This window comes from Mesoplodon mirus, assembly GCF_964341445.2.
Source record: "Mesoplodon mirus genome assembly, chromosome: X".
Classification (NCBI taxonomy): domain Eukaryota; kingdom Metazoa; phylum Chordata; class Mammalia; order Artiodactyla; family Ziphiidae; genus Mesoplodon; species Mesoplodon mirus.
The window spans coordinates 108229007-108249929 of NC_138981.1; the positions used below are offsets into that span (position 1 = coordinate 108229007).

A 20923-nucleotide genomic window follows, 5' to 3' on the forward strand; every position below is an offset into this window, starting at 1 on the left:
GTATATATATATATATATATATATATATATATATATATATATATTTACATTCAACCTGACTATATTACTATATTTGAAGAAAGTTTCCTGTAGACAGAATACAGCTGGGTCAGGCTTTATAAATCCATTGTAATAATCTCTGAGTTTTAATTGGCATATTTAGATCATATACATTTAATATAATTATTGATATGTTAGGGCTTAAGTCTGCCATTGTATTCTTTTGCTTATGTCTTTGTTCTCTCCACTTTTGGTTGACTCTTTTACTTTTCCTACCTTGCTGTGGGTTATTTGAACATTTTTTACAATTCCATTTTGATTCATTTATAGTATTTTTGAGTATCAAAGGCTCAGTAAGACATGGTCCCTGCCCTTGAGGGAATCATAGCAAACAGCAGTAGTTCTCAACCCTGTATGAACATCAGGGTAACCTGTTGATATATATATATATATATATATATATATATATATATATACATGATAGATGATAGGTAGATAGACATTATAGAGACATTATATATTATATCTCTAGCTCGCTCTATCTATCTATCTATCTATCTTCCTGTATCCTGCATAGTGATTCTAATTTTGTGGGACTGAGTTATGACCCAGGGTCTGATGTTTAAAACCTCCACAATTCAATTCTTTTTGTTGTTTATAACAGCTTTATTGAGATATAATTCACACATCATAAAATTCACAACTTTAAAAGTGTGTAATTCTTTGGTTTACAGTATATTTACAGAGTTTTGCAACAATCAGTACTATCTACTTTCTACCTCTATGGATTTGCTTATTCTGGACCTTTCATATAAATAGAATAATAAAATAGGCGGTCTTTTGTGACTGGCTTCTTTCACTTGGCATTTTTTCAAGGGTCATCCATGTTATAGCATGTGTTATACTTTATTCCCATCTACTGTTGAATAATATACCATTGTATAGATATACCATAAGTTGTTTGTCCATTTTTCAGTTGATCACTATTTGGGTTATTTTTACCTAATGGCTATTATTAGTAATGTTGCTATAAGCATTCTCATACAAATTCTGTGTGGATACAAAGTTTGATTCTGATATCCTACTAAAACTGTGAACCAATAATCTAGAGCATCACTGTCCATTACAATCTTCTGCAATAGTGGAAGTAGTGTGTATTGGCAACATCCAAAGTGGTAGCTGCTGGCCAGATGTTATTATTAACCACTTGTCAGAACTGTGGTGAAATTTTAATTTTATTTCATTTTAATTAGTTTTAATTTTACTAGCCACGTGTCACTAGTGGCTACCATACTGGACAGCATAGAAGAAGACCTGGATTTAGGAAGGTAAATATTGACAATAAAATATGGATTGTAAAGAATGAGGATGTAGGACAATATAAGAAATTATTTAAAAATTCCATTTTGAGGAGACAAGGGTCAGAACTAGGCCAGTAGTAGCAGGAAATAACCTGAAGAGAAAAATCCAAGAGACATCTTAGACTAGACATGAATAGGTTGATGATTTAGGGGAATGGAGAGGGAGGAGTCTAGTCTTAAGCCCTGCTATATGTCTAGGCCTCACCTTGATATATGTACATCTGTTTAGGCTTGTTTGTTAATGTTTAGCAACATAGAGGCATTCCCTCTAAACTCTGCCATTATTCAATTGACTAAAATCTGGAACTCATTGGTAGAAAAAGTGTATTCACTACAGATGTGAACATGTTAACAGTTACCATTACAATTTTAAGGATTGCCATTCTTATTTTTTTATTTAATTAGAAGTTTCAATATTTATTTTTACATAGAAAAATACACTTAGCATGCAATGCTTGTGCTATTATTATACTGAATAAATAACCAAGGAAAAATCTGTGACTCTTAACTTCAGAGATGAATTTGTAATCTACAGAGGTTTTCCTGTCACTATTGTCTAAAGATGGATATTCTTCTATTTTATATTTGCAAAGCATATGAGGAACTTGGGTAGCAGTTATGTAGTAGCTACTATAAAATAGTACTGAATTCACAATACATGTTTAGTCTTTCAGGTTCTATCATTATGTTATTTAATTGTTAATGGAAAGAGAATTAGGGAACAGTGCATGCTTGCTTTGACAGTGGCAGCTCTAATGATTAGTAAAAATGTAGTCAATAAGACACATTTTACGAAAAAGCAATGAAATACATAATTATCCCTTTCCTCATCTCAACCATGTTTTTCTCAGCTTGTCTTTCAGCTGTAGAATATACTTATGGTACAGTGATAAACAACGTACAGTGATGTAGATGTAAGACGTACATTCCCTTTATATTTATTGAATAACTAAGATAAAAGCTTTTTCAGTGGGTTTTCAGAAGAGTGATATATCTCATTTTATTAACTCAAACGTTTAATCCTTGTTCTGCTTCTTAATTAGCTGTATGACATGAGTAAACACATTCACTCTGGTTTAACTTTAATCCTCTATAAAATCATCTGGTTGCTAGTAAACAAGGATATTCAAATTACAAAAATAACATGTCATATTTTATCCACAAGACTGGAAAAAATGAAAATATTTAAAAATATCAAGTGTTGGTGAGGATATGAGACAAAAGAAAATTTTATACACCATTTACAAGAATAAAACTTGACACAGACAGTGTTAGTTTTCTATTGCTGCCCAACAAATTACCACAAACTGAGCAGCTTAAAACAATCTCCATTTATTACCTCACACTTCTGTAGGTTAGAAGTCCAGGCACAGCATAACTGGGTTATCTGCTTAGAATCTTACAAGGATGAAATCAAGATCTTGGTCTGCCTTGTTCTTGTCCAGAGACTCTGGGGAAGAACCTACTTCTAAGCTTGTTCATGTTGTTGTCAGAATTCAGTTTTTTGTTTATGTTTTTGTCTTTTTTGTGTGTGTGTGGTTGAAGGACTGAAATTCCCATTTTCTTGCTGACTGTTGGCTGAGGGTCACTATCACCTCCTATAAGCCACCCACAGATCCTATTAATGCCACTTCTCCATCTTCAAAGCCAGCAACAGAGAATATCTCTTGTGTCAAAAACCTCTTGTGGTTCAATTTTCTTCTCTCCAGGAAGAGCCCAGTCCCTTTTAAGAGTTCACCTGATTAAGTCCACCCCAGATAATCTCCCTATTTTAAAATCCACTGATTTGAGATTTTAATTATATCTGCAAAATCCCTTAACAGCATGATTATTTCTTGTATTGCTGGGAGAAGTTGTATGTATACCTGAGGCCAGCCATCCTTGGGGTCATCAGAATTACTCTTACCCCAGGAAGCTTAGAGTTCTGTTTTGGCAGCATGAAGCAAATTGAAAATGCACACACTCTGTAAAACGACAAGTCCTCTTCATTTAAGAAAAATCTAGAGTAGTTATCTCATGTGTGCATCACAATATTTTTTAAAATGTGTGTATTGCAACATAGTTTGAAACACAGAAAATTTGGTAGGAACCCAATTGTCCATTGATATAATACACCAATTGTGGTATATTCATATAATAGATGACCCAGTGGTGAAAATAAACTAAATAGATACATACACATATCATTAGAAGATTGTAATTACATAATATTGAGTGAAAAAAAGAACAAATTGCTGAATAAATTCAGTATATAATTTATGTAAATTTTGTAATGCACTCAAGATTAATAAAAGTCATTCTATATATTATAGATGGAAACATTTATATGTATGGACTGACTCTGGATATAACTCAGCATCTTATCACCTCTTATGACCTTGGGCAAATTATTTAATTATTCCTTTGTAAAGTGATCATCCATAAAATGTGGATTACTATGAGGGTTAAATAAGCAAATCTTTGGAAAGTGTTAACTGTCTAGCACATGCTAGGTACTTAAGAATTTGTTAAGTAAATATAAATAGATAACAGTATAAAACTTGAACTGGACAGATACTTGCTGAACTGTTATAGTGAGTGTTTACCTCTGGGGAAGTGAGAAGGTAATTTATAGCATTCAAGGAGGGCTTCTACTTCATCCATGGTTTTACTTTCAGTTAATTCTAGAAGTTAAAGACATGAGTTTTTGTTACATTATGTGTATATTTTGTCATTTTAAAAATTATAAGTCAGGAAACACATTTAAAATGACCATTATAGAAATATCTTGATCCTTAAAAATCAGAGTGTTATACTATATGATCTTTAATGTATAGACCTACACCTACCTATTCTTGACCATATATTCTGTAGGTGCATACTCATAATAACAGATGAATAAATTGTCATATTTATTTACCATTTTCTTTTTCTTTATAAGAAGTGACCTTAGGAAAAGCTTAATTGGTAGTATAGATTCTGAAAGGTAGTCACTTCCGTCATCTGATTTCCCATAAGCACTGCATAATGAACAGTATACACTTTGTACCTTGATATTCGACATTTACAATGTCAGAACTAATTGCTGTTATCTGAGCAGCAACTCAAAATATTGAGGTAAAATGAAGACTTGGTTATTACTTAGATTTGAAGTTTTGAGATTTTTTTAAATGTTTATATATTCTCAAAGAATGGTGGTGCCAAGTTGTCATTCATTACTCAATGCTCATACCAGCAAATTGGAAAAAATACAACAACAATAACAGACGCCAGGGGTGACTGCAGTGCTCTGCCATTAGTTTGACTTGTGTTTTTCATTTTGAGACTGGGTGGATCACCCACAGAGAGTTATAACGTAAAACAAAGAAGATTCAAGATTTTAATAAGACATTACCTTGAGCTCCTCACGTTGAAGATAGTTTATCTCTGTCTGGAGGCAAGTGTTTATATATGTGAACACTCACACAAAGATAGAGACCCCAATAAACAGGCATAGTAATGAAATCCCATTGCAAGTGAAGATGAAATACTGGCTACTACTTATGTATATAGATGTGACACAAGGATCATTATTCTACTGAGATCTTGAAGGTCAAATATCTGTCTCTATCTAATGCTCCTTCTCAGCAGAAGGTTCTGATCCTACTATGATGTCTCTGCTTCTTTGCTTATGGGAAGTTGCCTTCTAAAAAGGGAATTATTTAATGCATGATTTTAGTCTTTTATCTTCTTCTATAGAGAATATTTATTTGGTTTTCCAGAACAATATTGTATTCTCAGGTTGCCAAATTGAAAACAGCTAGATGGGCTGGCTGAGGAAGATTATTACTGTTAATAGTTGGTGGTTTTGCCCACATTAGTCTAAATCACTGGTTTGAATGATTCTCAATGAATCAACTCATCTATTTATAGTTACATCAATCAGCTATTATGTTGTGTGTCAATATCATGAGTAATTACTGGGTAAAACCTAGTGAAAAGCAAGACAAATGAGCAAATTTATGTATTATATCTCAGTTTTGCTTTATATTCCCAATGTTAAATATTTGTGATATTTAATCCTTTGTAAGTGAAAGTGTCTAGATTTCAGAAGACCTCTGATTAACCATAGAGAAGTATGTGCAGCAAATATGTTCCCACGTGTTAACAGTGCTCAAGTCCTAATATTGAGGGAAAAAAAAGACTTTATGAATTATGTTTCTCCCCCATCTGTGACTATAGACTCAATACGCCTTTTAAAAGTTCTTAGCGATTATTTTTCTCCTAGCCTCCTATAAATAATAAAACCTCATCAGAGATTAGATGAATATAGTGTAGGACTGGCCTTATTATCAGTTAAGGTTATCAGAGATGGGAATGGATTTAAGTGTTACAGCATTTACTGAGAATATACCTTGGTCTATTCCAAAGCTAAAATTCACCTCTCCCCCATAATTATAGTTGGGAATGTGGAGCTAGAGAAGATTAACGGACATTTAGGTGTTAAGACTCAAACTAAAATTGTGGCATATAATAAGCAGGATGTTTTGGGGGAAAAAAATGAGTATCCAAAAAAACTGAAAGTCTCTAGTGTTAGAGGTTCTTCAAATTAGCCTCTGGCTATGAATTATATATACATATATATGTATATATAATTCATATATATATTACATTATAATTATTATTATGACATATTATAATTTTAACCAGGAAAGGCTAAAGTACAACACAGATTCTTGAAATTGGTAGGTGCTGGGTCATGTCTTCTCTTTGCTCCGCATCTGGATCAGGAACATTTAATCACTATTCTGCAGACACTGTGAGGTAGTGCCTATGTAACTCTCACCCTACTTGTCCGAAATCAACTGGTTTGAGGAGATGAGAAGAAGTAAATAGAAAACCAGTCTGTCAGGTATTAATGGGACCAAGGGTCCCATGGTCAATTTTGAAACACACTGAAATCTTTATCCTTCTTGGAGAGCATGCAGTTGATTACTATTGCAATTGTTCTGGCAAAAGGCCTCTGTGGACTTCCACACTACATGAAAACGAATTTGTCTCATCTTTAGCGTCTTGCTGCATTGAGCACCATTGATCATTTCCTCCTCCTCCCCTCTCCAACCAGGCCTTTTAAAATGTGTCTTTATTGTTTTTTTCCCCTTATGTTTACTAAAGAAATACATGTCAGTACAGACTGTTCAAATATTACATAAATATATAAAATAAGAAAAAAGGCCCCTATTATACCATCTCTTAGAGACATACAGTTAACGCTTTTGTATATATTCTTATATATACTGTATGCTTATTCCTCTCATCTTCCTCCTCCTAGTCGAAACAAAAATGGGATTATAGTATGCCTCTGGTTTGCAATTTGCTTATTTCATCTAACATTATCAAGGCTACTTCTCCATGTCAGTAAATCATCAACTCCAGAATTGTCTAGTATTCCATCATTTGGAGAAGGGTCCAGCTAGCCAAGCCCATCCATGGACAGTTCTCCAACTGTGCTTGCCATTTCAAAAATCACTCCTGCTATTGATGCTCTTTTGGATTTCTTTTTTTTTTTTTTTTACAGTCATATCATCTGCAAATAATTATAACTTCTTTCTTTTCCAATATTTACACTTTTTATTTTCCTATCGTTTAAAACTGCCATATCTGGAATTTTTATAATAATATTAAATACTGATGATGATTTTTAGAATCCTTGTTTTGTTCCTTACTTTCATAGGAATTCCTCTGTGAGGAATTTTATTGTTCTATTTAATTCTATTCAATGTTGTACCATTAAAGAGGACTATGGTTCAGGTTTGAAACACAACACACGTACACACTCACCACGTGAAGATTATATTTCTTCATACTTTACTAAGGACTTTATCAGAATTGTAGTAGGGTTTTATTAAATTATTTGTTAGAATTTATTAACATGAGCATGTGTCTTATTTGACCTGTTAATATGATACATTGAAATAATAGATTTCTCAATAGTGAACACACTTTGCATTCAAGGAACTAGCTTCACTTTGCCAGGGTATGGTTTCCTTTTAATACACCGATGGATTATAGTCAGTGTTTTTAAAAGACACATTTCATTTATTTATCTATACATGTAAAACTGGTCTCTTCTCATTTTGCACAATTTTAGTCAGGTTTTTTATTAATACTATGCTGGCCTCACATAGAAAAGAGTAAACTTTTCTCTTTGGGCCCTGAAGTGGCTCAAAATGAAATATTCCTTGACAATGTGAAATAATTTATTGGTGAGACCATCAGGCTGAGCATGCCTATTATATGTTTATATGTTTATGTGTGTGATTTTCTTGGAGGAAAGGGAAGATTAAACAAGATAGCATTCACAGTTTTCTGTTCTTGTTTCTCATTTCTTCTGGGAAAAAGTTTAGTTATTTGTATCTTCTGATAATTTCTTCACTCAGATTTTACAGTTACCTGCCTTATAAATAAATCTGTGCCTGTGGTTATTTTTTCTTTTTCACCTCTAATTCTCTTTGTGCTTTTGTGATCATGATGCTGAGGAAAAGAGCATCCTCTGCTGGACACCCCATTTGTCCTTTGGTAGAATGGGAAAAGTGGCAGAGACCTGCACCTGTGGGATTGAGGCAGGAACTCAAACACAGGCTAGTAGCAGCTGGTGATGAGGTGATACTCCACCTCTGTGAAGCTGCCAGGGCTTTGGCATGACTGCCAGGCATACCGGTGCCAGCAGTAAAACTGGCCTTTTGTGACTGAGGTGGAGACTCAGAAGTTATTATAATTATAAAATAATTAGAAATATTTGTTGTCTCATGCTGATGAGGTCATGGCATTTGAGTAAAATAAGCCTCTTCTATTTTATATCCCACCCCCCTTTTAAAGGCTCTTCTATTCTGCTTGCTCCTAAAAGGGAGCGTTTCCCAGTGTTTCATATCACTCACCTTCCCAGCAGTGAGAAATCTCATTCTGGAATATAGAACCAGTTCTTCACTGGGTGTGTTCTCCTGATGCCACATAGGCACCGCAAATTCAACATGTCCCCATTTGAGTTAATCACCCTCCACGTGTATCATCTGTGGCTATATTTTCTATATTCATTTGTTGCCACTATTCATTTGCATTCAATCTCAGAGCCTTAGAGTCCACCTAAATTCTTTGGCTTTCTTCACCCTTCACGTGAAATACCAAATACTGCTTGTTCACTTAATTTTCCCCTCATTTTTCTAATACCTTGCTCCCTCTCCACACTTACCTCAAATATCCTAGTGCAGGCTCTCATCATCTCCTTCTTGGATTTTCTTCAGTGACATGTGATGCATTGAATACAAGTGAAACCAGGGTGCAATAAACCAGGAAACGCTACTAGCTCCAGCTAAGCATTTAAGAAATGTAGTCTTTTATAATCCACCTGCAGATAGGTGAACCTGAACTGTAGGTGTTCTCTGCCTTTGGTTTGACAGTATTTTTATTGCTTGCCCTCATTTCCTCATATTCTTGATCTTTGTTTCAGAACCTACTTGGTACTCTGACCACAAATCTAGTTAACTCAGCCACAGTGGCTTAGAAACAAAGGATCAAGATCAGGTGGATATCTGATTGGCAAAGAGCACAGAATTTGATGACACACTGTTGGCAACAGTGTGGTAAAGCAGGCTTGCATACATTACTTATGGGAGGTTAAGTTGATAGGACCTCTTTGGAGGGTAATTTGGCAATGGCTATTAAATATAAAATTGACCCAGCAATTTCATTTCTAGGAATTTATCCCTGCAGATACACTTACACATGTGCATGAAGATGTATGCACCTAAGTAATCATTGCAGAACAGTTCATAGTAACAGAAAATAAGAACCAATATAAATGCTCATCAAAAGTGTAATGAAGAAATAAAATATGTTCCAGCCATATTTTAGGGAATAATATACAATTAAAATGAATTAGGTAGATATGCATGAGAAAGACTCTAAGGTTCTGTGATAAAAAAAAAGGCACAGGCATGTAAAACATGTGCTACCATTTGTGTAAAAATTGCATACACACATACATATGTGTTTATATATGTATAGACTATCTCTAAATGGATAGACACACAAGATGTACTGCTTTTGAGCTATGGGCAGATCAGGGAACTTGGGGAATGAGACTCACTTTTCACTATACACCTTTTATAAAGTATGATTCTTTTTTCATGTGCAAGTATTACTTAAGTTAAAATAAAACAAAACAAAAATAGAGACCAAGTGGGAAGTCTTGATAGATGTAGTTTAAAATATATGAAATATCTGCATATGTAAAATGGCATACATCTATGCCTTTTCCTCATATGGGAAGTAACATATACATATACACAAATACACAGTATATGTGAGTAGGTGGTTATAAGCACAATATGTATGTTTGTGTAAATGAAAAACAGTGTGTTAAATCATCTTAAAAAGCACAAGACCCCTAACTGTCCTAACCTGTAGCAAGTATATATAGATAAGGTATTGAAGATGTCATTGAATCTTTTAACCCATAATAGAATAAGTTTGCTGTTCAAAAACAAACTTACAGAGTACTGTGTGCATAGGTGATATTTCAGCTTCAGTTTCTCCCCTGGAAGATTTTGACTTTGATAAATATATTCCTAGAAGGACAATTAAGAAAAAATAAAGTATATGTTTAAGCATTCAAAAACTTTAGCCTAGCACTTAATTACTAAAATGCTGAACATGTTTTATTTTTTTTCCTGCAATACATCATATACTCAATCCAGATAGAAGACTTATCCAGGTATACAATAAAAAATTGTCAACACCTGCATTGAGCACAACAGTCAGCCTTTCTCTGTAAACGGCTGCCTGGATAGTGTTACCTGAAACGTAAAGAAATGTTTACCCCAAAAAGTACCTCCCTGATTGTCCTGCCACATATAGGCCAGTTTTGATTAGCTCTGAAAGTCTGTAGCATAAATGCTACCCAAGGAAGCAGGCCATAATATAGCAGATTTAAACAAGAAGGCTGAGGGCCTGGGGGTACCGATGCTAAATTTCTACTAAATAATCAAAACTGTGATTAATAGGATGAACATCATTGTAAGATTTCTTAACGAAGAGAACATATTTTAAGGTATTTTATATGCCAACAATATACAAACAACAAACACTGAGTTTCCAACCTCCAAATGAAACATACCCCAAATGGTGGCAATCTAGAACTTGAAATACATTTTCTAATTGGAGCAGGGCTATAAACCTGCTCTGTTACATGATGGGTAGTTCCTCAGACCAGCCCAAAAGACACTTTTTAGCACACATTTTCCAGAAATACATCTGAAATGTGTAAAAGACCTGAACATACTGTTGAAATACTGATAAAACTAAAGTATTGAATTGTTGTCAGAACCATGACTACATCAGCCAAGAGAAAGAGCATATGTGAATCACTCAGAGAGAACACAGTTAAGGATTAGTCAAAATTCTTTGTAAGAGAGGCAAAAAAAAAAAAAAAAAAATGGTGATATTGGAGGAGGTGCAGAAAACTCTGAAAGCCAAGTTTTGATTGCCCAAGAGACCACTTTTGCCTTCTGTTTCTTTCTCTCTCTTTGCCTAACACACTGAGCAGAGGTAAGTTGGGCCCTTTCCACCTGGAAGATAAAAGCCACACAGAGTAATAGCACAAACACAGTGAAGGAGGAAAGCGAGAGGGGACTGGAAGGTGTATCTGGGCACTTGGAGGACGCGGAGGCCATCCTTAGCTCCAGAGGCCGGCATAGTTCCCGTGGAGGCCGGAAGGGAGAGGCCCCCCAGCGACGAAGAGCTTCATCTCGGGCCAGTTGTAGCAGTGAGTGTAGAGCGCGTTGGGGAACTCGCCGATGCCACCGAAGTAGTTCACCCACAGGTCATCGTGGTTGAGCCAGCCTCTGCCACAGGTGAGCTTGAGCTTCCTCCCTGCGGGCCCCGGAGAGAAGTGCGGGCTGGCCGAGGCCCTCTCCTCCAGGAACTTCTGCGCGCGGACGTCATAGAAGAGCAGGGAGCCGTGGCCCGTGCCCACGGTGACGATGTGCTGGTAGAAGCTCAGCGAGCGCACACCCGTGCCGCCCTCTCGGGAGCACAGGGGCCGGATGTTCTGCTGGCGCTGCCGCGGATCCAGGAAGGAGACGTGGGACTGGGAGCCCACCGCGTACAGGGACAACTCGTCGCAGTAGGTCAGGCACACGTTCTCTCGGCAGTAGGGCAGCCTGATGGACAGCAGCCTGGACAGGTTGCTCCGGGCTTTCCACAGGTGGAAGTAGCCGTCCAGGGACACGGCTCCCAGCTCCTGGTTCTGGTCGCTGAAGGCCAGGGCCCGCACCTTGCGGTTACTGGGGTTGGTGCTGGCCCTGGGGATGGTCTCCACGTCCCTGGGACGGATGTGGGCGTACAGGGGGAGGCCCGCGTCGTTGTGCCAGGCGATGCTGCCGTGGAACATGTCGGGGTCCATCCTCCAGAGCGCCACGGTGCCGTCGCGGGAGCCGCTCACGGCCACCGTGTCGCTCATCCAGGCGATGGCGAAGATCCAGTCCTTGTGGCCGTGGCGGTCGCCCAGGCACACGGGGTCCAGCGTGGGCAGCTGGTAGACGGCCAGGCTGTTGGGGTTCTCGCCCCCGGTGGCCAGAAGCGTCTTGGAGGGATTCAGCTGGATGGCGTGGATGCCGCAGCTCGGCTGGGCGCGGGCCGACCCGGGCCCGCGGTCCCGCATCAGGGGGATGCGCGTGATCTGGCCCGACTGCACGTCCACCACGAAGAGCGTGTTGCACTTGGAGCCGCACACCACCTGCCTGGCGTTCAGCCACTGCGACGCGAACACCTTGTTGAGGGTGCCCAGCGCCAGCTCGCGCTCCCTCAGCAGCTCGGGCAGCTTCTGCACCGCGTAGCCGCGCAGCTCGCCCTCGAAGCCCGGGAGCCTGGCGCGGCCCCGCGCGCCCACCTCGCGGCCCTTCAGGTAGTGCAGCAGCGAGCGCCGCGCCGCCGGCCGCTTGGGCTTCTTGGGAGGCAGCTGCCCGTCCCCGTCCGCCGCCGCCACCGCCGAGCCCAGCGACGACGAGCCCGCGGCGGCCGCCTCGAGCGCCGGCGCTTTCCGCTTCCTGCTACCTGTTTGCCTCGGGGCCATGGTGGGCGGCGGGCGAGCGGCGGCGGCGGCGGGGGACCGGGGCGGCGGCGGGGCGCGGAGCCAACAGAGTCCGGCGCGCGGCGGCGACGGAGGCGAGGGCGGCCGGCCGGGCGAGGAGAGGTGGCCGGGGGGAGCGGAGCGCAGGCGGCGCGCGGCGGCGAGGGTGGCGGCGGCGCGAATCGAAGCGAGGGCGGGAATCGCGGCCGGCGGCGCGGCGGGAGCGAAGTCGGTGTGGGACGAGGACGACGCGGGGGGCGAGTGTGAGGGGGCGGAGGCGGCGGGAGGAGCGGGCCTCGGGTGCCGGATAGCACACGCCGGACTGGGAGGGGTGGGATAGGTGCGGGAGCGAGGGGGGGAAATGGAGCCCGCGAGGAGGGGGAGCCTCACCCAGGACCAGCGCTTGGGGATTCCCAAGCCTTCTCCGTGTGGACACATCTGGTGCGCCTGCCCATGCCCCCTGATATCCTACTTGGGGTGTTTCACTACCCTCTGGACAGCAACCAAGTAGCCTTCTTAAAATCCTTACTTAAATAATTCTGAAAGCTAAAATACAGTCAAGTATGAGGCTAGAAGGAGCGCTGAAGTTATCTGTCGAAGAAACAAATGTGCCCTTGGTGCAATTTTGTGAGACTCTTTGCTGCAATTAGATAGTGAACTTGACCGGGGATGGTAGTGTTTGGCAGAGCAAAGAGGCCCTCCCCATTAGGTCTCTCCTGCAGCCCCTCCTGTCTCAGCCCCTCTACTGGTGTCTTAAAATTTTTCAACCTAGTTTTTAAACCAGTTTTTCCCTGTATTTCTCAAAGTGAGTCCCCTGAGCTCCTGCAGCAGAATCTTTGAGGGGTGCATTCCAAATGTAGTTCCCCAGGCTCCACTTCCCGCCGGGGTGGCGTTAGGACCCTGTGGTCAAGAGGGAAGCCTCAGGATCTGAGGGGACGGCACTGAGGATGGGCGTGGGTGTTCAGGGTGTTGACTTCTCTTGAACCTCAGAGCCCTCAGGCGGTGGAGCTGACTGGAAGAGGGCTAGGAGACGGAGGGATACCCATTCCTCTGCTCCAGAGAGGGAAGGGTCAGTCCTCGCTGTCAGTCTCAGGAGGAGCCCCGGGAGCCTGGGCAGAGCCCTGTCACGTGTGAGAGGCCCCCTGAGACATTGGCGCAGGACCCTGAGGGATGTACAGGATTTCCAGAATCACAGATAGTGAAGAACTTTCCAAAAGGATATAACCACATAAACACAGTGGTGAAGAGTAGGAATTCAGAGCATGCACTTAGCAGTCTAAGGATTTGGATGGTCCATACGTGGCTCTGCAGCTTCAGAGCAGCCGCAGTGGCAAGCCCATATCCAGGCATGCTCAGTTACGCAGAGTTACAAGTGGCTGGTGGCTGATACCAACTCTGCACACACCCCAATCTTCTGCTATAAAACCGTGTTTGCTCAGTGGGTGCATATGGGGAGGGGAGGTGGATTAACTTTTCTGATCCATCAGTGGAAAGCATGGGAGTTACTTTGTTGCTGCTTTTATGCCCCTCCACCAAGCCCTTTTTGCGACCCCACCTCAAATGCACAAACTCCAAGTACGTAAACCATGGGTCCTTCCCACCACTCCAGTCCAGCTGCGAAGTCCCAGTGCCCACTCCTCCCCCATATTCCTCCCCGTGTTTAATGCGATATCAAGAGATGGGTGAGGATGGTGGATAGGGAGTGACCTGTCAATGAAAAGAGTGCTGACAACTTCATAATTAGAACTGATGTTGCTCAAGAATAACTGACTGCAAATTCCTTTAACTTAACCTACCATGATGTTTTCCTTTTTTTTTTTAATTCAACCTTAGAAAAATGGATATTATACAGTAAGACTTCATGGCATATTTTTTACTGTTGTGGTAGAACAAATAGTCTGAACGTTTGGGGAGATATATATATATATATATATATATATATATATATATATGTAGATAGATACAGACATATTTCAATTGTAAAAATAATTCTTATAACAGCTATTATTTATTGAGAGCCTATTTGTGTCATGGGCTGGAGGGCTGTGCTAAACACTTCGAATACTTTATGTGCATTCAGTCTCACAATAGCTTGGTGAGGTAGGTTCTATTTTTATAGCCATAATTTAAAATGAGAGAACTGAGGCCCAGAAAGAGTAATGATGACTCCCCCATGGTCACACAGCTAGTAAATGGTAAAGTCGGGTTGTGAATCCTGGTCTGACTCCAAAGCTTTTAAGACTAACAACTACTCTATATTATTCTATAAATACAATTTTTCTATTTCTGACTCTTTAAAAACCATGTAAACCACCCCATCATGGAAATTTTACAGGTGTTGCATCTTGTGTATTTGAGAGAGAGCCACAGTTTCTAAAATACATGAATAAATACTGAATGCAAATTATGTATAACACTTTCCGTAGAGTACTTAAAGGCAAAAATACGATATCTGAAGCACATTTTTTTTAAATTTTTTGCTTTATAACAAATTTAATCAGTTATACATATACATATGTTCCCATATCCCCTCCCTTTTGCGTCTCCCTCCCACCCTCCCTATCCCACCCCTCCAGGCGGTCACAAAGCACCGAGCTGATCTCCCTGTGAAGCACATTTTTTTTACAAATTCTTTTAAATTAATATTTATGAAATGTAATAATATGTGCCTACATTTTTTTGGTTTTTGTTTGGTAAAAATAACACCCATATAAATTGTCCTGGTATGTCTCTCCACTTTTTTGATAATATACGTATGCAATATTTATGTATAGTAATGTGTTTGTAGTCAGTGTGCAGATTACCATTTTGTATTGATAAATGAAGTGTGTTAATTTCATCTGGAATACAATACATGAAACGCATTTCATTTCATTTATGTCTACACTTTCAAATTTCTCTGAGCTTTGTACTTAAAGATGTAAAACTTCCAGACCAGAGCCAAGTTATGTTGAGAGATTTACAGTTTTTTATATCAACTTACAAATTTGAACTTTTATTTACATTTTATTGCTTCCATTTTTAGGAAAACACAATGTCTGATAATATATAAAGTCATGCACAATACATTTATTGTTAAAGCAGTAGATGTAATGGCCTGATGATAAAATTTCAGATGTCTGCATGGCCTTCTGAGTGTCAGAGTCTCCATTACTTTTTGTTACCTGTGAAGACCGCTGTGTGTATGAGTGTAAACATCTTGTCAGTACTTACTAATCTATTTGTACATTCATTACTGCTTTGTGCTAGTAACATATACCCGGATAAATTTGTATTAGCCTCACCTATCTCCCCTACACGATATTCCCCTCCATTGGATAGGGGCTTTTATGTGTGGTTTCAGGGCACTGTCTTATCCTGTTCTCTAATCACTTAATATGTTTAAATGTTATTTTCTTAATCAGATTGTAAACTCCTCAGGGGGTTAGGTAATGTTTCCTACTTCTTTCACACCATCACATACTTCTAGATATACACTAAATGGTTTGTAAAACTTGATTGCCCTGTTGATAAACTAATAGAAGAAAGGAGAGAAAACAACTTGAAATATCAAAAAATTACAAGTAAGATATTTTGAAATCAAATTACTTAAGGGAGAAAGTGAAGGATTTGAATTGATTTGTAATAGTGCCACATAACTTGTTTGAAGTTATATATATATGTGTATATATATATATAACTTCAATATAGGTATCTATATTGATCTATATATCTCTATATATTCAAACAAGTTATGTGGAATTATTATCTATATCAATTTATCTCTCTATATGTGTTTCTTTTCAGCCTACTGGATAATTTTATCAACTGTGTCTACCTTTCTAATCTATGAATGAAGAAAAGGATCTGTCTAGCGAAAAAATGTTAGATTACCAGTTTAAAATTAGTTAAGGCCGAAGATTGGTTATTTTACTGTGATATAATGAACATAGACTTGGTTGTTAAATATGACTCAAATTATTTTGAAAATATTACTATTTTTCACTTCAAAACTAAAACAGTCTCAGGACAAAGGCACTGAAAGAGAAAGGCAGGATAATAAGAAAATTGGAAGGTTAGCAACAAGTCTTTTTGAAGAAGTGTTCAATTCTGAAACTTTCTTTTCACATTCTTCTATACAAAAATAGATCTTACAAATACACGCTTTAGAGATTGGAGCACATTCTCAGGTATAAATGCATTTGTCTTCAGAAATGGGGTTTATAATTGTTTCTGATACATTGTATATAGATGTAAAGCAAGGCTATCCTCAAGAATATTTTTGACATCTTGTCTGTATTTGTATGTACAGCTTTTCCATTATCTCTATCAACAAGTATAAGGCACTAAATAAAAAAAGAAATATAGTTAATTAAGCTTGTTTGAAAATAATATATGATAATGATACCCTGTTGTTTATAACAGACACAAGGCAAACTATGCTTGAATTATTAAATTGAATAAATTTTCACTTAATCTCTGATTATAATACAGCCATAGCATTTCAAGCTATGACCTTGTCAAGCCTCCTAAGATAAGCAGCTGTGAACCTGGTTTGTAGTCAGATGGGAGGCTTCCTCCAAACCTCATGATGCAGAAACTGGTAGAGATGACTCAGCAGGCTATGTTTCCCCCAACAAAGGCACTATTAAAGGCATATGCTGTCAGATGGGGGAATAACGGAAAGATTTATCACATTATTTCATTTACTAGAAACAGAATTATAGGGAAAGAGGCAATTTTGACTCTATGACCTCTTCCTTGCCCTTTCTCTCTCTATCTTCTCTAAGAGGAAGGAATGTGTCAGAGCCCAAGCTTGGACTTTGTTTATTGAGAGGGTAGATTCGGTGCTGGTTATATGTTTTATGGGAGGCACAACAGCGTAGTGGTTAAGAGAGTAGACTTTAAAGCCACATAACATGGTTTGATTCTGTTTCTGTGGTTTTCTGGTCTTGGAACTGGGTCAGTTAGTATACCTTCTTTGGATTTATTCCCTTATCTATAACCATAGGATAATAACACCTATGTCCTGGGGTAGTTTTGATGATTGAATGAGTTAATACATAAAACCCACTAAGAACAGTGTCTGGAAGACTATAAGCTCTTAATAAATTTCTCTTAAACCCTAATGGCTTTCCCTCCTTTCCCTTATTTAAGTTTATGAAGACACCTTGGAAGCTGCAGAAAGGGGTTTTTTTAGTGTGAACGGCAGTGCAACACACACTTATACACTAGTACACACAGGGATAAAATATTTGGAGAGCTAGCTACTTGTCTACTCACATACAGCTCATCAATCTCCATTATCTATCCAACCTATAGATAAACATTCTGTCCAATCTATAGGGTTAGTGTTAGGGTTAGGGTTATCTATAGAGTTATAGATAAATATTCATATGGGAAGAATGTATTGTAGGAACAACTTTATAGTATGCTAGTAGATGATCAAAGGATAGTTTGAAAGGTTTCATTCTATGAACCAGCCAGATCGGGGTTCCTACTGCTAATAGATGTCAAAATAAATATGAACCACTGTACAAAAAATAGATCTTTTCTTTGACTGGGGGCATTGCCCACTGATGATAGTAGTTAAATTGGACAGAAGTGACTGTAAAAATGTATATAGATCACACTCTAATATCACATGGGTACATAAAGGAAGCCCGTGAAGTTCATTGATAAACAATTCTATTCCATGTTCTGTAGTGTCTTAACTGGATAGAGATACCCAGTTATTATTTTCCCTAACTTAGATACCCACTTACACCTAGCCTCAACTACACCATATATACCAATGCCTCCCAACTTTTTATCTTTGTCCCAAACTGACATGGCCAACTTTCTACTTGACATTTTGGACATCAAGAAAGAACTTCAAACTCAGCATGTAAAAGCTCAAGATCTTGAATTTGACTCCCATGCACCTGATCTTTTATAGTTTCCTATATTAATGAATAGCACCACCATCCGTCCAGCTGTGTAAACTTGAGTCCTAAGAATTATCCTTGAAACCCAATGCTCCTCATCTTCAGGTCCCATATCTATCTTCTAACATTTTTCAAATCCACTCAATTCTCTTCCTCTCCACTGCTACCACCCTTTCCTGAGCCACTGTTTCGTCTTGACTTGACAACTACAATAGCCTAACTGATTTTCCTGCAACCACTTTTGCTCTCCTCCATTAAACTCTCCACACTGCAGCCAGACTGATATTTTCAAAATGCAAATATGGCCATGCCACTGATCTGATTTAAGCAAACCAGTGTTTTCCTACTGTCTTAGGATAAAGACCAAAATCTCTAACACAGCCTACGAGACCCAGCATGATCTGACTTATGTTCTCCAGCTACACTTCTACCTTCTTTTCATTGCTTTTTCTGCTCCAAGACACATTGGCCCTTTTTAATTTCTTCAGTGACATTACATAACTTCATGCCTCAGATCCTTTTTTGCATGCTGTTCTCTCTGCCTGGAAAGCTTTCTACCTGCAGGTCTTCCCACCTTTTACCCCCCAGAGATACCTGACCTTGTTAAGTTCTTATCCTTCAGATTTTAGGTAAGTTATCACTTTCTTATGGAAAATCTCCTTGACTACCCAGACTAGGTCCGATCTATTATACATGGAGATTCCCTTAACTTTATTTCATGGCATTCACCACAGGTGAAATGGCATGGTTATTTCTGTGACTCTTTGTTTAATGTCTGTATCTACCAAAATATTGAATGAAAACTTCGTGAGGACAGAGGCGGTATCCATTGTGCTCACTACTGTATCTCCAGTATTTAGCATGTCATAGAAATAATTGGTGTTTGTTGAATAATACTGACAGAAATTTTAGAGACCCTGGATCCCTGTTTAACTGGTACATCAGAACCCCAAAACTTCATGTTGTTTGATCAACCACTTCTAACTGAACACAGCTTGGAGGGAAGAACTTTTGCTACCATCAAGTCAGACATTACCTTCTCCACTATGATCACTTCTTTGACTCTACCAGATAGGCCAAAAAGCATCTTTTTTGTACAGTATGTACATACTTCCATTATAGCAATTAACTTACTTCATTGCAGGCATTGACTCATCTAATTCTAAAATAAGTGCAAGCCCCTTTGAAGTAGAAATATTTTTAAAAATATATTTGGATCCCCAGCACCTAGCACACTGCCTGGCATATAGATGGCCCATGCACTTTTGCTGAATGAATGAACAAATGAATTCGGCCTCTATCCAAACCCTTGCTAATAAAATATAATAGGGGCTTCCCTGGTGGCGCAGTGGTTGAGAGTCCACCTGCCGATGCAGGGGGCACGGGTTCGTGCCCCAGTCCGGGAAGATCCCACATGCCGCAGAGCGGCTGGGCCCATGAGCCATGGCCGCTGGGCCTGCACATCCGGAGCCTGTGCTCCGCAACGGGAGAGGCCACAACAGTGAGAAGCCCGCATACTGCAAAAAAAAAAAAAAAAAAAAAAAAAAAAAAAAATATATATATATATATATATATATATATATATATATATATATATATAATAGCATTCTGAGGGCTGATTCACATACTTTCAGTTTTATTCTTGAGTCACCTTAGGCCACCAGGAGACTGTATCATAGGATCCTATTAGCTTAGTATTTGCTGAATCAGTTTCACTCGCTTGCACTTTAATGTTATGCTTTAGGCAGTTATCAAAGGTCATTAAAAAAAAATAGCCAAACAGCTATATGGTTATTCATTCTGCATTTATTGTAAATCTGTTATGAAGGGCACTGTTCATCACATTGTTTAATGTCCCTTTTATACAATGTCACACAGAAAATTAATTTTATAATATAATGACAAAAGCCTTTATCTCTGGAATTATTATATTTCCTCCTTTCTGACCTTGAGAACTATATAAGACTGCAGACTATGAAATCAGAGAGTCCTTGGATTTGAATCTTGGCTCCACTTAAGGGTTTAGTTTTGTGACACTGGGCAAGGTAATTTTTCCAACTTCAGTAACTTCATCTGTAAGATGAGGATTATAACACCTACTCTCCATGGCTGTAGTGAAGATAGATACAATGTCAGTGCACCTAGCAAAGTTCCTGGCACACAATATGTGTACAGTATATAGTAAAAATCATTTAATATTTTTCCCTTGGCTGCTAGGAAGCACAGAGACAAACTTGATACTTAACTGTAGAAGCTATATCAACTTTTCCACTTTTTCTTGACCTGATTTTGATTTTCTTTGAATTTTATTTTTAAAAACTACTTCAATTAATTATGGAAAGGAGGCACATAAAATATATAAAAGGATTATTACCTGTGAATTCTGAACTACAGCAACAACAAAAATCTCCATTAGTTAAAAACCCTAAAGTTATAATTATCATAGACTAATGTAGTATAGGAAATGTCGAGATTTAAGGGACAGAGAAGAAAACCCCAATATTTCTACAAGTGCCCCCCTTTAGGTGCCACAATATATTACATCTCATCATTAGGGATTCCTCTCCCAG

The 20923-nt window shown here is 38.9% G+C and overlaps 1 protein-coding gene across 1 annotated transcript; it reads right to left on the reverse strand.

Moving 5' to 3' along the window:
• Positions 1–11052: 11052 nt before the first annotated feature.
• LOC309797123 (DDB1- and CUL4-associated factor 12-like protein 2) lies at positions 11053–12450 on the reverse strand (the record flags this gene model as incomplete). The annotated part of the gene is made up of 1 exon (XM_082610546.1): positions 11053–12450. The coding sequence occupies one exon, from the start codon at positions 12448–12450 to the stop codon at positions 11053–11055; it is 1398 nt and encodes a 465-aa protein (XP_082466672.1).
• Positions 12451–20923: the final 8473 nt, after the last annotated feature.